We start from the raw sequence: 15,075 nt of genomic DNA, 5'->3' as shown, positions 1-15,075 counted from the left end.
AGACAAACAGACTTTTAATGACTGTTGTTTTTATCTTTTATGTTATTGTTGAATATTTAAATTCAGTTTTATTCCAGTAGTGTTTTAAATTAAATGACTGTCCTGGCTCACATTCAGACTGTTGTTGGATTAGACTTTATTAGATTTAGACAGATGTTCCTAATAAACTGAACACTGTGTAAATACACTATAGCTACTGCAGCTGTGGCTGTTTCTTCATAGTATTTCCAGGAGTCTGTTGGTCCATAGTTGTGGCTGAGTCAATTTATTATGTGCAGCTCTTGTTTTAAAATCAAATGTCATTTGCAGCAGGGAATCATGGGAAATGAGTCATATATATTCCCAGACGTTAACGTCACAGTGTTGTTGTCATTGTGATGTGGGCGTACTGACTGTCTGACCGCTCTGTGTCTCCGGGCTGCAGGGAGTTCCTGGGTCAGGGCTGGATGAAGGTCGACAAGACAGAACGGACTCCGTACATCATGAAGACCAGCCAGCACTTCAACAACGTAAGACGTTTCCACCCTCGGACACCTTTCGTTCAAAACCCCCTGGCTTGATATCGTGATATCAGATATCAAAATTTCTGTGGTTTAGTTTTGTCGGTATAAACTGAGACACACACTACACAGTCTAATACAACATCCCTCTAATAACTAATAACCTTTGGAACAGATGAGTAACCTGGTGGCGTCTCACATCATGACCTACGCCGACGTGGGCTCCAGGGCCGGCGCCATAGAAAAGTGGCTCGCAGTGGCGGACATCTGTCGCTGCCTCAACAACTATAACGGCGTGCTGGAGATCACCTCCGCTCTCAACCGTAGCGCCATCTACAGGCTGAAGAAGACCTGGGCCAAAGTCTGCAAACAGGTTGGAACCCTTTCTTTACAAACAGCTGCTGTGAAAGCAGCTTGTCCACGGAGCTGCTGTCATGTTTCTGTGTTTTCCAGACGAAGGCGCTGATGGACCGGCTGCAGAAGACGGTGTCTTCAGAAGGGAGGTTCAAAAATCTGAGAGAGACGCTGAAAAAGTAAATAACACTTTACTTTTCTCTGCTAATTAGACACAAACGTGGTCTAAAGGTGGTCTGTCTGTGTTGTGTGTGCAGCTGTAACCCCCCGTGTGTCCCGTACCTGGGCATGTACCTCACTGACCTGGCCTTTATTGAGGAGGGAACACCCAACTTCACTGAGGAGGGCCTGGTTAACTTCTCCAAGATGAGGATGGTAAAGAACCGATTTATCTGTGTGAGTGTGTTTTGATGTGAGCTGTGTCCTTAGCTCTTTTCAGCTCGTCCTTATCCGACCTCGTCTCTGTGGTTTCCCAGATTTCTCATATTATCCGTGAGATTCGTCAGTTTCAGCAAGCACCGTACAGGATCGAGCACCAGCCCAAGGTGTGTCGAGTGAAATGTCTTCAGATCCACTGCTTTTATTTATTGTTTTATTCAATTTAATAATCAATCGCAAACTCTCTCCATCCTGCAGGTGACTCAGGTCCTCCTGGATAAGACCCTGGTGATGGATGAAGAGACTCTGTATGAACTCTCACTGAAGATTGAACCCAGAGTGCCCCCTGCATAACTGTACCTCTTACACACAAACAAAACACACAGGCGTTTGGTTTTTTTGTTGTTTATTTTTAGGGTAATGCTATAAAAACAGGGAAAACATACGACGTGTGGTTGTTTCTCTACACAGCAGGGGTTGTCCCATGAGACGCCAGGAGTTATCGTGTTTAGGAAACTCAGGCGAAAATGTGCCTTGTTGTGTGTGTGATGTGTACGTGTAGTAAACAATGAGCTGTGTAACAGACACAACTGTTTGCCATAAAACCGTAGTTACGACTGTAGAAACGACCATGTTCGCACTAGGAAGTAACCAGATGCTGCTGTCGCGTTGCAAATGCTAACAAAGCCTGTGTGTTCTTGCACATGAACACAGTCAGATGAGCTTCACATCATTTGTGTGATTGTGACCGGTTTTAATTAACGGGAGGACAAAAATGAGCTGCCGAGCCTCCTTCAGTCCCCGTTTCTCCCAGACCCTGGTTACTGTTTGGACTATGTGAATGCTGGACTATGTAAATACTAATTTAGGGTAATTTAGCTGATGTTGTAGTAATTGTTTGGGCCACTTGGGGGCAGCACAACAAGACAAGAACATCCATCCATCCATTTTCTATACCCGCTTTTTCCTGAACCACGGTCAAGGGGATCTGCTGGAGCCTATCCCAGCTCTCTTTGGGTGGAAGGCAGGGGTCCACCCTGGACAGGTCAAGACAAGAACATGACATTTATCATCTTAGACAGCTGAGATGGTTGAAGTGTTAGAAAAAAGTTCCCTGTTTGTCAAACACACCGAGCAACATTTGCATCCAGCAGGTCTCTGGTCACCTGATGACTAAGTCCAATATTGAGTCCAGCAGGTCCATGGTCACCTGATGACTAAGTCCAATATTTATCCCCTTTTAGCTCCAGTTTGATTTACAACAACGCCCTAAAAAAGCTACCTGGCTCCTAAACTAAACCCGGACTGAACCACAGTGAAGCTGTCGGCTGTAAAACCAAAACAAGGAGCTGAAAGATGCTAAAATTGTCCAGAGAACTGAGGGGAACTGAAATTTAATGAGGCTGCGCATCAACATTTTTGTATCTTCGTTGTATTGCATTTGCATGTAACAACAAAAACTCAAGATTTAATTATCTTTCTTGACAAACGCATGTCTGCTACAAAACACATCTCTTCAGTTTTTGAATAATCTTCATTTCTACTTTTTCTCAGAGAATTGGCCTAAAATGTTTCTTACACGCTATGAAAACAGATTTATTTCACATGTATCATCATTTTTAGCTCCTCATGTGATAATTTCATCATAATTTAAACCTTGTTGACTGTATTAGTAAAAGAAATATCTTTGCACTACTGATTTGTAAAGAATGTCAGTAGACTTGTTTATAGCGTGACTGTAATCTGTCCTGTAGCTACCTGAGATTAGCCTTTTTGACATGTTATTATATTACAGTAGGAGACACCTGCTTTCTTACGCTGCTGTTGTATTTTTCCATTCATTTCTCAGTGTATTGTACAGATATTTACACTCTCCAGACTTGACAATAAAAACATGGAGAAAAGTGAGTTTAGTGTTGCAAATTGTTGACAGGGTTGGACGGAGCTCAGCACACTGCAACGTAAAAAAACGGCCCGGTTGCCTCTTCCCTGTGCCCGGTTGCCTCTTCCCTGTTCCCGGTTGCCTCTTCCCTGTTCCCGGTTGCCTCTTCCCGGTTGCCTCTTCCCTGTGCCCGGTTGCCTCTTCCCTGTGCCCGGTTGCCTCTTCCCTGTGCCCGGTTGCCTCTTCCCTGTTCCCGGTTGCCTGTTCCCTGTGCCCCGTTGCCTCTTCCCTTTGATCAGTTCTGTGTCTAACCCTTGTGTGTTTGCAGCACTTTATTTTAACCTGTATGTGTCATCAAATCAGTTAAAAATACTTTATTTTCATTACAACTGTGTGTTTTGTGAATCTGTAGGGGATCACTACAGGGAGAGTTTGACTGACTTGTACTGTGTGTGTGTGTGTGTCTGTGTCTGTGTCTGTGTGTGTGTCTGTGTGTCTGTGTCTGTGTCTGTGTGTCTGTGTCTGTGTGTGTGTCTGTGTGTCTGTGTCTGTGTCTGTGTGTCTGTGTCTGTGTGTCTGTGTCTGTGTCTGTGTCTGTGTGTGTGTCTGTGTGTCTGTGTCTGTGTGTCTGTGTCTGTGTCTGTGTCTGTGTCTGTGTGTGTGTGTGTGGCTCCAGCTGAAAATATCAAGGTCAAACTGGACGCTGATATCGGACCCTCGGTGGTCATGGTTAATTATGGCTCGGTGTGACTGGTCTGTGCTGCTGTTGCTCATGTTGCTGCCACCCTATTGGTTTATAGTGGCCTGAATCTGAACTTCTGATTGGTCTCTGGTCTTAAATCCCACATGGGGGGTGGAGCCTCTTGAAAAACTCTTTAACAGGAGACCTTCATCAGCAGGAAGGCAGAGCAGCTGATCTACAGGTACTGTACCTTTTCTCACTTCTCTTTATTTATCGTTTGCATTAAAGACGACATGAGCTTTGTAGCATCTTTTTGCTCTTGACCTTTTCAGTTCATGCATGTTTTAAAAGCCTAAAGGTTTGAAGTGGGAAAAGGTGAATGGAAGCTGGCAGGTGTTTGAAGACTTCACTGTGATTTATAGCTGAACAAATGATGAAGAGTAGGAAAGAAAAAAAACTTCAACTGCTTTGCAGGCACATGTGTTTCCAGACAGGTGCACTTTCCTAAACGTCTCCTTTGAAACACCTGTGGAGGTGTTAACTCGCCTGTGTCCTCTGGGGAGGACGAAGCTGCTCTTACGTCCTGCACGTACTCACTACCAAAAGGTCACAGTGGTCGGGCAGGGGAGGCTGATCCCAGATCTGTGGTGGTTTCTGAGTAATCCTGACCATAAAACCATGTGATCCAGTGTCAGCTGACATGGACGAAGACAGTTGTACCATTTAGACGTTGGTAGTTTTATTTTTTTTTAATGTCTCAAACCTGCAGCTTCTTCCTGAGATCTGCTTCTTGTTCCCAACTTTTTGTCATTGTCCCTGCTCCTCTGTTTCCTTCTGCACTGGCCTCATGAGGGTCTGGTCTTGTGACTGGATCCGAGTGTCACTGTGAGCCACAGATGAGTCTTGGCACTGGTTCCTGGCAGCATGACCGCCCTCCAGAGGTCTATAAATAATAAGGGTCCACAGAGTGAAAGGAAAAACGAGTCAGTAGGTAAAGATCATAACTGCGTGGGTGTTTACTCCTCGGTGCAGGGACTGGTTGGCCATGATTCCAATCAGGAATAATCAGGTCTGTGAACAGTAACGGTGCCACCAAACCAAAACTGTGTATTTAACATTTTAAATCAGTTTGATGGACCTTAACCAAACTGGATGTGAACTGGCTTTTGTACACTTCATGATTTCCTCCTGTGCACGAGCAGCTGCCCCACTTTCTCTGTGAGCATAGGACAGATGTGTCTGAGCAGCTGTTTGTTACTGAAGCATTAGTGGGAATCTGCTGTTCTGCCACGGCCTCTTGTACCTTAAAGCTGAAACTGAACAAAAACCTGTCAGTGCAGCACAGAATGCACAACCAGTCCAGAATCCCCTGGATGATAAACACAAATCATAAATCCACAGCAGCAGAATGAGCAGATTGACAAGATGGCAGATGTCCTCATGTATTTGCAGATGAGCAAATACATGAGGACAGAAACGTGGTGACATGATGGCCACATTTGTACGGCTCCGTTCACCCTTTGATTATATTCTCAGGATTGTACATTAGTGCATTTGTTATTGCAGTAGAAGGACTTCTAAGTTAGCCAGGTTGCTATTTAGTTAGCATACAACAATAGATGGCCTTCCTGTGTGCAAACAATCTGCAGCAGTGGCATTGGAAACAAGTGTCAGCGTTTAGAAACAAGGCCCCTCACTGCAAACCTGTAAAATAAATAACAGTCCAAAAGCCTGAACTAACTAATGCTCTGCTCCAGGAATCTGTTTATTAACTACAAGGACTGTTGTCTGTTATTTGTCTCTGCAGCTCATTTGCTGCTGACACAATCACCCACTGAGCACAAAGATGGCGAGCTCCTTCACACGTCTGGTGTCCGGCCGCAGCACGGCCGTGCTGTTGGCCAGCCTGGGCGCAGGAACGATGGCGACCGGTTACTTGTTGAGTGAAAACGGTTCTCTGGCTGCCGAGGCGAAGAAGAAGCTGTATCCCCCCAGGTAAGTCGGGGCGGCGTGACCACCACAGGTACGTGAAGCACACAGACGAACAGTGAGAGCAGTGGACAGGTGACCTTGTTGAGTCTATAATTATCTGCCTGAAGCTGGTGACGTGCTTCACATTACAGAAGAATGACTCATTGCTTTGTTTCAGAGCAGAAGCAGCTGACAGGAGAAATGAAATGAAATGAATGTGTAGAAAAGTGAAAGGAAAAGCGTCAAGTGTGTCGGTGAATAGTGTAGAGGTCACAGCAGCTACGCTGGCGCCGTCCTGCAAGATCACTGACACTCTCAGGTTTCATCTGCATCACCTTTAAGTCACTCGTGCTCTTTCACACTCTCACAACCTCTATGTCCTTCACGTCTCATCTTCACCGTCTGAGACTGGGTTTCAACAGGGCAACGCAGGAAACTGCCCAGTGTCAGAGGGGAAAGCAGAAAGTGAAGTGAAAGGTCAGACATGCAGTGATGGCTTCCTTCCATCTTGTTATTTGCCTTAAAATAATGGATGAGCAGGTAAAATTGAAGGGGAATAAAATGTGTGGTGATGTGAGACAGGCCTTTAAAATCTGTGGACTTGTTTGACACAAAGAGTAAAGACACAAACACAGCTGCATCCTGGTGTTGAGATTCATAGCTGATGTTGTCACCACTAGTCCCCAGCACAGGCAGGATAACTGGATTATTACAGTCACGTCGGCTTAAGTTGTTCCTGCGCTGCAGCTCGGACTACCCTGACCTGAGGAAACACAACAACTGCATGGCGTCGGCTCTGACTCCGGCCATTTACGCCAAACTGCGGGACAAGCTCACTCCCAACAACTGGACCCTGGACCAGTGCATCCAAACCGGAGTGGACAACCCAGGACACCCGTTCATCAAGACCGTGGGCTGCGTGGCTGGTGACGAGGAGAGCTACGAGGTACGGGGGGGGGGTCAAAGGTCAACGTTTGTGTTGGCTAAACTCAAATCATTGAGCTAATGACCACAGTCCTTAGTCCAGCTTTTTGCTCCAGGTTTCTTCTGGTCATGTTAAGGGCACCCTGAAGTTAAGACTCATGGTTAAGAAAAACAGTAAAACTAGATTTAATCTCTCTCTGTTATAAAGATGCAACCATCAAGTCTCTGTCCAGAATACCACAGAAGCCTTTAGGCAGAGGCTCAGAGTTTATGTTGGATCCTGGTCTTTGGTTGAAGACGGTTTGACATCACTGTGTCTAGCAGCCCTTGACTTTATTGCCTGTTCCCTCCAGGTGTTTGCTGAGCTCTTTGACCCCGTCATCAAAGACAGGCACAATGGCTACGACCCCAGAACCATGACACACCCCACTGACCTGGACGCCTCCAAGGTGTTCACTCCGTAACATCCCAACACTGAATCAACCATGAATCCATCTACTGCTCCTGCGTAAAACAGCACTTTCTCTCCTTCTTGCCAGATAACCCACGGCGTCTTCGATGATAACTATGTTTTGTCGTCCCGTGTCCGGACCGGCCGCAGCATCCGTGGGCTGAGCCTGCCCCCGGCCTGTTCGAGGGCCGAGCGGCGCGAGGTGGAGCGGGTGGTGGTGATGGCTCTGGCCGGCCTGAAGGGAGACCTGGCTGGACATTACTACAGCCTGGAAGACATGACGGAGAAGGAGCAGCAGCAGCTCATTGATGTGAGTTGCTGAACAAACCGTAGAGGCTCAAATGTGACTAAACTATGTCTCAGTCATTTGACCCACATTAGGTTTGTTGCATCGTTTCTGACCAGTGTCTTCTAACTCACAGGGGTAGTACAGATACAGTTTTTGGGGCTGGTACGTCATCAAACAGAACCACTTGGTCCTAATAAGTCCCAGTGAGTCCAGAGGTGATGTCAGGTCACATTTATTAAACCTGTATGTGCTGATCGTCCCATGCACCACCTAAGGATCCTGTCCTGGCCTGATGCCAGTGGGATGTGGTTAGGCCAAGACCGCTCAGAGAAATCCCACAGCTGCTAGTGCTCGAGTACAGAACTGAAATACAGTTCAATGTATTTCTACCCTGAAACACCAAAATACTCAGCACCCTCTGTCTTTTATTCTGGAGTCCTGGTCTGAGAACGTCTCACATTTAGTCTGTTCTCCTCCTCTAAGAAGTTTCTTCCAGTACTCAGACCCTGTATTTACTTGTATTTACTTACGTCCCGTCATTGGTTTGTACTCGTTCACACCCCCTACCTGTGTTTTCTCCTTCAACCCCCCCACCCTTCACCCTCAGGACCACTTCTTGTTTGACAAGCCTGTCTCCCCGTTGTTGACCTGTGCCTTTATGGCCAGAGACTGGCCGGACGCCAGGGGCATCTGGTAGGGTCCGTTCAGCTCTCCTGCATGTCTCAGCATTCAGAGCTGAACCTCCACTGACAGATTTAATCAGTCACTGTCCTGTTTCTGACGCATGTTGGTGGAAAAAAAAATTCCTGGTGTCTAAACCAACATGAAATGTATTTTTTAATGTTTTCCTTTTGCTGTGAATTGTCTGTTACACAATTCCCTCACAACAGACTAATCCTGCACAGACAAGCAGCACGAATATCAAAGTCCTGCATGACCACGACTCATGTCTTCACCTGGAGAGCGTTTTGTTTTAGTTCCTGTACCTGGTTCTCTTCAGGCACAACAACGAGAAGACTTTCCTGATCTGGGTGAACGAGGAGGACCACACCAGAGTGATCTCCATGGAGAAGGGAGGCAACATGAAGAGGGTGTTTGAGAGGTTCTGCAGAGGACTCAAACAGGTGCAGTGGAGATGAGAGATGATCAACACAAGTGATAATTGTTCACTTTTCAGCTGAAATGCACTGCAATGCTATTTTTTTAACTGGTCTCCACCACTGAGGCATAGTCTGCACTTGACATGACACAATATGTGACTGGTCACCTCACATCGTATCCCACAGGTGGAGCATCTGATCCAGGAGAGGGGCTGGGAATTCATGTGGAACGAACATCTGGGCTACATCCTCACATGTCCCTCCAACCTGGGCACCGGCCTCAGGGCAGGTGTGCATGTACGCCTGCCAAAACTCAGCAAGGTAACGCATCCCAGTCGCACAAATAACAGCTACACATCTAGGGGAGCAGGTAACTTCAGCCCAGGTTGACCAATCTCAGCACAAGGTCCGACTCATATTAAATAAATAAATAAATAAATAGTCCCCCAGGTGGACGGTTTAATGAAACCTACAGTGGGCTGCTGCTTTAAAGACATTTAGTCAACTTTTTAGTTTCATTTATTGATAATAACAAAATATAGAATATCAATATCCTCCTTCTTTAAACTCTCTGCTGAGGCAACGCCTCATGGAAATAAACCAGTCAATACAATAAAAAGTCAAATCAGTTTTCAGTTCTGCCCCTGGAGGTCAAAGTTTGTTTTTTTTTTACTGTCGATCCACCATGTGGTAAATGATTGAACACACTGCAGGATCCAAGATTCTCCAAAATCCTCGACAACCTGCGGCTGCAGAAAAGAGGCACAGGAGGAGTGGACACAGCTGCCACTGGAGACACCTTTGACATCTCCAACTTAGACCGTCTGGGCAAATCTGAGGTGAGGATCCATCATGTTGACTTTTAAAGAACTTGTTTTATCCTGATTAATGTTAATTAGAAACTACAACTCACCTGTTGCTTGTTTTGGTGTGTGGTTTTAGGTGGAGCTGGTGCAGCTGGTGGTCGATGGGGTCAACTATCTGATCGACTGTGAGAAGAAGCTTGAGAAGGGCCAGGACATCAAAATCCCATCTCCCATTTCTCAGTTTAGGAAGTAAAAGCCGGACCAGTCGTGCAGCAGGTCGGCTCTCTGCTCGGTTCTCCCCCCTGGGGAAACCTTGGGTGACATCTGTCCGCTGCTACAGAGGTGGATGTGTCTCAGTCCTTCCGACAAAGATTGTAAATCTCGAGGGTAACTAATCTTACACATGATCTGCAGCTCGGGGATGATTCTACCTCACCTTCAGGTCCTCGCTGTAACCCTGACTTCAATAAATCCAACAGTAGTAAATATCGAACTGGTTTAGCTGCTTTTTCTTTGACTTCCCAGTAACCCAGCCTGTGATTTACAGTGTCATTTACTTTATTGAATCAGGGCCCAATAAAATAGTGACTGGGAATTAAATGTAGTTAAAAACAAGGGAATAACAACTGGAGGTCGTAAGAATTTGGCTTGTTTATCTGTCCTTCATTACGTTCAGTTTGAAGGAAACCATGGATAATACATTAAAGTGCCAAATCTCTGCTTTAATTTCAGTATGTTTGCGTCCATATATAAAGGACTGTGTGGGAAATGTAGTTCTTTCAACACAAGCTGCGCACAGTTAAGGACTTGGCCCCCGATTCCTACTTTAAAACTGCGAGTCACAGGCTGTATTACGTGAAGTTATTTCTCCCCATCATTTATAGAACGTCACCTGTTAGCTCTGCTCATTGTGTTTATTATGTTATTAGAGCTGTTTAACTGTTGCAGCCACTTTGTGTATGTTGCTATTCAAACAGGTGAAATCAAGCAGAAGCAGTAGGAGAGCAGCCCTAAAGCCAAGTTTGTTTTATTTCTGCACAACTGAACAGGGCTGTTAAAAGCATTAGCTCGAACTTGTTAGACAAGATAAATGAACAAAAGCAACTGAAGAACCCGCCTGCAGAGCCTTGTCATCAAAACACAAACATTCAATTTACCACCTGGGGAAAAAAAAAAAAGAAGTCATCTGCACTGGTAGGATGCACTTTCCTGTGAGGCCAGTAGAGGTGGAAGAGTTTTAATTAGAAGTGAGTTGTTTTTTTTTTTCCATCAGCTCAAAACACAAAACCATTTCAAAAGGACACAAATCTCTCTCTTTCGGAAATATCTTTGTTTACATGGGGAAATCTGCATCAGTAACAAACTACTGTTCATGTACTGCAACGGCTGATTTGACAAAAACAGATTAAAACACCAGCTGCAGATGCTGTGCATGTCTAAGTTTTGAAAACAAAGCTTCTATCTGCACAAGCTAATGATTAATCAGAGAAAACATTCAGCGTTTAATTAAGCAGAACAGCACTTTTATTTATTTATGGTTTTACTTTCCAGGATGCCACCTGACAGTTTTCTAGTTTTGTAAAAAGAAATCAGTAGAAAGAAGTCATTAACAAACCAAAAGGTGACACCTAGAGGCCAGAGCCTGCCTATTCACCAAAAAGTCCTGCTTTTTTTGGCAAAGTGAAACAGAAACACAAGCCTCTATAAAGGAGTTGTGGCAGAGTGCTAAAACAATGCAGGTACACAAGAACAGGGCATCTCTGGGGTTTAAAGGTAAGAACAGAACATCAGGGTGGAAACGAAGGAGGAGAAACAGCCGTGAGTGTCAGTGTTGTCGTCAGTCTACAGGTCGCTTTTCACTGTGTTTCTTTGTGAACTCCTCGGCGTTCTTCATGAATTTCGCGCGGTCTTTAGTGTATTCCTCTGCCAGGTCCGCCCTCAGCGGGTGCTCGGGCTGCGGGATGTTCACCAGAGCAACGAGACACTGAATCACTGCAGGAGAGAGGAAACGAGGACACTTGTGTGACTTGTGTGCGGTGTGATGTGTTTGTGTCCACCTGATGAATCTAAGTCCAGTGTTCCCTCTGCCTTAGCTCTGGGTTTGGTCTCCACCACCTGCTGAATGTTCACCAGCTCGTCTCTGTGTGTCACTTTTGTTTGTGTAGTTTTGGAAAGACTAAAAACAAAAATTACCACAAAACTCTCCAAATACAGATTTTTCCTGGAAGACTGTTTCAACCTTGACAGACCTGCGGTGACACTGGTATGATTAAACTGAGTCGCTGCTTAGGAGACAGGTTTAGCAAATGGTCAGTTAAAAAAAGATGTCAGAATAGTTTGATAGTATGAAACTCTACAGATGAAACTTTAGGAGCGGGGAGGTTAAAGTAAGGTTACTGAGTATCAGTGTGACAAATGCAGCTCTGACAGCAGGAATGTGGATATTCAGAGGCTTTCACGCAGCAGTAACTTTCCATGAACTCACCTTGGCAGGTTCTTGTGGCTGGTTTCCAGTTCTCCACACTAATGATGGGCAGGCAGACCTGGCCCTTCTCGTCAATGTTGGGATGGTAGATTTTTGTCTTGAAGGTGATCTTCGGGGGCTTGAAAGGATACTCCGCAGGGAAGACTATCTCGATCCGAAATGCTCCTTTGTCATATGGAGGACAGTCCTTGTGGGAAAAATTTGTGGATAAGGTAGACAGGCAGGTGAGACAGAAACATTTTAATTCATCTTCAGGAGTTTGCTTGCCATCACATTTTGCCATGCAGTAAATTTGTTTTAAAATGTAATGTCTCTGTTTTCTATTACTAAAAGGACGAGAAAGATGTGGGCAAATCAAATCAAAGTCTTGGTGTCTGTGTTGGTCTGACAGCAGCTGGTTCCAGATGTGAGACAAGGTAAACAATCCTGAACCAGAGCTTCCAGGCGATGGGCACACAGAGCAGCACAGCAGCAGCTTCCTGGGCCCTAATCCAGTTTGCAAGTACATCTAGGTGCTGTTTAATGTGCTGCAGCCCAGGGGCTAATTGATCACAAGCACTACTTCTTCCTGGACAGTGTGTGTTTAGTGGCTGTTCAACAAGCTGAGGTGCAAGGCAGGATGTGTGCTGATGTTTTAGGTGAGATAAGGAGGAGACTGAGTCTTTGTGCAAGTACTGTCTCACTCAGTGTGACTGTCTGCTCTGACTGTGATACAACACTGACTGACACCTTTCTATAAGGTCTGATTGAGCTGTATCCAAGAAAAGGCTTTGTATAGGTAAACTACTAATGAACCAAAAACCAATGGGGGCCTTAATGAAACCCCAAAATACTGAATATAAATGTGTCTCTTCTGGTTTTCATATCTTTCTCAAAGGAGAACACGTGTAGGCTGTAGCAAACAACATCATGCAATTTAATTTCAACAGCACCGTTTCAATACTTACAGGAACAATGAGCCCTTGCCAGGTCAAAATATTTGATTCATCCACTTGAATGTTGCGGAAATGCTTCATCCCTGATTTGCGGATGTCATCAAGCTCCTAAAGGAAAACATTACAGATTTAAAATGGAATAACCAACTCAAAGAAAATATACAATCCCTGGCCACTTTATTAGGGACACCTGAACAGTCTTCTAGCACAATCTAGTACAACTACTCTGCCACAAACGTATTTAGCATAATTTGTCTGCAACCTACAGTACAGCAGCACATTTATCTACGACCAATAGATACATTTAAGCAAATGTTTCTGAATTTTCCTTTGGGAATGAATAAAGCTTATCTTATCTCATCATCTCATGATAGTTTCCCCACAGCTTGGGGCCATGCCTTCAACTGTCTTGCTTTGTTCCACCAACAGTCCAAAGCCCAAAACTTTTAATTCACTGTCATATAAGACCAAGAAAAGCAGCGACTCCTCACATTTAAGAAGCTGGAAACAGCACATGATCGAGTAAAACAACTAATATTTAAAGCTCCTAATGCAGCCTGAGTCATTTTACTGTGTGTTGACACATTAGAGGAATTAATGAGTTAGTTTGAGTGAATCTGTGCAAATGGTTGTTCCTCCTATGTCCAGACAAGTTACGTCACTGTAATTCACTCAATAGTAAAACTGGATTTTTGGGGGATTTCAGGAAGTGATGACAAAGTAAGTCACTGGTATTACATGGGGAATTCCTGATCCACTGAAGCAATCTAAAAAATGTAAGACTGAGCAGCCAAACACAGTTACTGTCCTTCTCCCTCAAGTCACAGAAAGTTTCATCCATTTTAACGGGTTTCACCTCTGGTGGAAAATAACTAAGTACAATTAACTGAGTGTCATTTTAAAGTAAAGCAAATGTCCAGCAGTCAATGTAGAAAGCAAAAGCGAACGTCTTCTGCACCATGTACACAAACTACAGTATTTCAAGAAGCTTCACAGGCGCCTGCAGAGATCTTTGACACCTTGTGTTTGCAGCTCGGTCGGAAAACTGTCTCAGCTGCAAATTCAACACCACAGGTGATATCTGCCGAAGTGACTTTGGCACAAACACGTATTGTTTCATATTTTTGGGGGGTTTTTTTAAGTTCATGGTAAGACCGCATTATATTTTTCATTATTATATACTGAATTTCCCTTTGGAGATGAATAAGGTTCATTTTAATGTCTTTGCTTTAAATTTTGAAAAGCAGAATATGTCATTTAGTCAAAGACTGCAGGTCTCTTATTACTCTTATTACATTTCATGGGCTATATGATTAAAATGATTAACTTAACAGTCACAGCCCTGACATCTACTCCACAATAAAACACTGATGAAGCGAAACCAAAAGGAAAAGCAACAAATCCTCAAGACTGAAGAAGCTGAATTCAGAAAAGATTCGTCTTAAAAAAACGATACTATCTCAGCCGATCGACTAATCGATTAATCGCAGCAGATATAATGACTTTATTGACGATCGATGACACAGCTGAGACCTGACGTCATGTCCCAACCCCGAAGTCTCCATGTTTTCAGCTCCTGCCGTCACTCGGTGACACTTGTCCCCCGCTGTCCGTCGAGCTGCGCCTCCAAACACGCACATTTTTGTTTTTTTATTCGACTTGTGTCTTTGTCCGACCGGTTCCTGGAAGTGCTGAATCACGCCCCGCCGGCGGCTCAGACTCTCAGTCACCATGGGACGGCGTTATCCTTTCATTTTGTCGGAAACATTAACGCCCAGCTCGCTTCGTTTTCTCCTGCTCGGCGCGCCTGTAGCTACACCCCCAAAGCTCCAACCAGTTGTCAAAGAGCTTTTAAAGTCAAATAAATGATTAAATGTGGGATATTTTTACCTTTCCTAGTCTCTTGGTCGAAGTCATTGTGGTACCGAGCTTGCCTTCTTCCTGTTTCTGTCCGTTACTCTTCAACTTCTTCTGAGTTTCGATGACAATGGCCGACAGCCGGCGGCGTGTTGTTTTAGCGCCACCTACCGGTGTGGAGGGCGCAGGTCAGACTTGGAATTACAGTTATTTGAGCTGAGTGGCAGAAAAAATTACTGTAAAAATACTCTATAACGGGTCAAAGTGCTGCATCAAAAACTGAGTTAAGGACACAAGTACTATCAATAAATTGTACTGGTACTTACTGCAGTAAAATGTCCCCAATGTCCCGTCTGATATTATTAGATAATGTACTGATGGATGAGTACTTGAGCAGCTTAAAGTGGAGCTGGTTTAAACTGCTTAACTATATGCAGATAGTTGCTTTAGCCCAGTGGTTC

At 44.6% G+C, this 15,075-nt stretch overlaps 3 protein-coding genes and 1 long non-coding RNA gene across 7 annotated transcripts in view; 3 read left to right on the top strand and 1 right to left on the bottom strand.

The window, feature by feature from the left end:
* Nucleotides 1-3,140, top strand: part of rasgrf2a (Ras protein-specific guanine nucleotide-releasing factor 2a) — a 30,047-nt gene extending 26,907 nt beyond the window's left edge. For all 4 annotated transcript variants that reach the window (XM_026297345.2, XM_026297343.2, XM_026297344.2 and 1 more), the window contains 6 exons: nucleotides 425-509; nucleotides 676-873; nucleotides 954-1,033; nucleotides 1,112-1,229; nucleotides 1,331-1,399; nucleotides 1,491-3,140. In XM_026297345.2, the coding sequence (XP_026153130.1) occupies nucleotides 425-509; nucleotides 676-873; nucleotides 954-1,033; nucleotides 1,112-1,229; nucleotides 1,331-1,399; nucleotides 1,491-1,586 (646 nt within the window). In that variant the 3' untranslated portion in view covers nucleotides 1,587-3,140. The remainder of the gene's footprint in view (nucleotides 1-424; nucleotides 510-675; nucleotides 874-953; nucleotides 1,034-1,111; nucleotides 1,230-1,330; nucleotides 1,400-1,490) is intronic.
* Nucleotides 3,141-3,880: 740 nt separating this feature from the next.
* On the top strand, nucleotides 3,881-9,830 carry ckmt2a (creatine kinase, mitochondrial 2a (sarcomeric)). The gene is made up of 10 exons (XM_026296997.1): nucleotides 3,881-4,037; nucleotides 5,604-5,791; nucleotides 6,515-6,713; nucleotides 7,045-7,140; nucleotides 7,231-7,452; nucleotides 8,039-8,124; nucleotides 8,432-8,555; nucleotides 8,718-8,852; nucleotides 9,245-9,370; nucleotides 9,474-9,830. The coding sequence occupies exons 2-10, from the start codon at nucleotides 5,643-5,645 to the stop codon at nucleotides 9,588-9,590; spliced, it is 1,254 nt and encodes a 417-aa protein (XP_026152782.1). The 5' UTR covers nucleotides 3,881-4,037; nucleotides 5,604-5,642; the 3' UTR covers nucleotides 9,591-9,830.
* Nucleotides 7,467-7,942, top strand: LOC113124326 (uncharacterized). The gene is made up of 2 exons (XR_003295025.1): nucleotides 7,467-7,651; nucleotides 7,745-7,942. It is a non-coding gene; the product is annotated as an uncharacterized LOC113124326 (long non-coding RNA).
* Nucleotides 9,831-10,558: 728 nt separating the features above from the next.
* On the bottom strand, nucleotides 10,559-14,750 carry ube2l3a (ubiquitin-conjugating enzyme E2L 3a). Its single transcript, XM_026296998.2, has 4 exons — nucleotides 14,648-14,750; nucleotides 12,770-12,865; nucleotides 11,823-12,009; nucleotides 10,559-11,329 (listed from the first exon to the last, which is right to left on the bottom strand). Exons 1-4 carry the CDS (start codon nucleotides 14,672-14,674, stop codon nucleotides 11,175-11,177), a joined length of 465 nt encoding a protein of 154 aa, XP_026152783.1. The 5' UTR covers nucleotides 14,675-14,750; the 3' UTR covers nucleotides 10,559-11,174.
* Between the last annotated feature and the right edge of the window lie 325 nt (nucleotides 14,751-15,075).

The sequence above is a fragment of the Mastacembelus armatus genome, chromosome 12 (assembly GCF_900324485.2).
Source record: "Mastacembelus armatus chromosome 12, fMasArm1.2, whole genome shotgun sequence".
Classification (NCBI taxonomy): Eukaryota; Metazoa; Chordata; class Actinopteri; order Synbranchiformes; family Mastacembelidae; genus Mastacembelus; species Mastacembelus armatus.
Note: the sequence above shows the minus strand (reverse complement) of the source record. Positions and strands in the feature narration are given on the sequence as shown.

Bases quoted from the DNA above. Each gene is read 5' to 3' on its own strand.
- ckmt2a (XM_026296997.1), top strand. From the start codon at position 5,643: ATGGCGAGCTCCTTCACACGTCTGGTGTCCGGCCGCAGCACGGCCGTG. The intron at 6,714-7,044 runs GTACGGGGGGGG...TGTTCCCTCCAG, and splicing joins GTGACGAGGAGAGCTACGAG to GTGTTTGCTGAGCTCTTTGA. The intron at 9,371-9,473 runs GTGAGGATCCAT...GTGTGGTTTTAG, and splicing joins ACCGTCTGGGCAAATCTGAG to GTGGAGCTGGTGCAGCTGGT.
- ube2l3a (XM_026296998.2), bottom strand. From the start codon at position 14,674: ATGACTTCGACCAAGAGACTAGGAAAG. The intron at 12,010-12,769 runs GTAAGTATTGAA...TTTTCCCACAAG, and splicing joins GGCAAGGGCTCATTGTTCCT to GACTGTCCTCCATATGACAA. The intron at 11,330-11,822 runs GTGAGTTCATGG...TCTCTCCTGCAG, and splicing joins AGCCACAAGAACCTGCCAAG to TGATTCAGTGTCTCGTTGCT.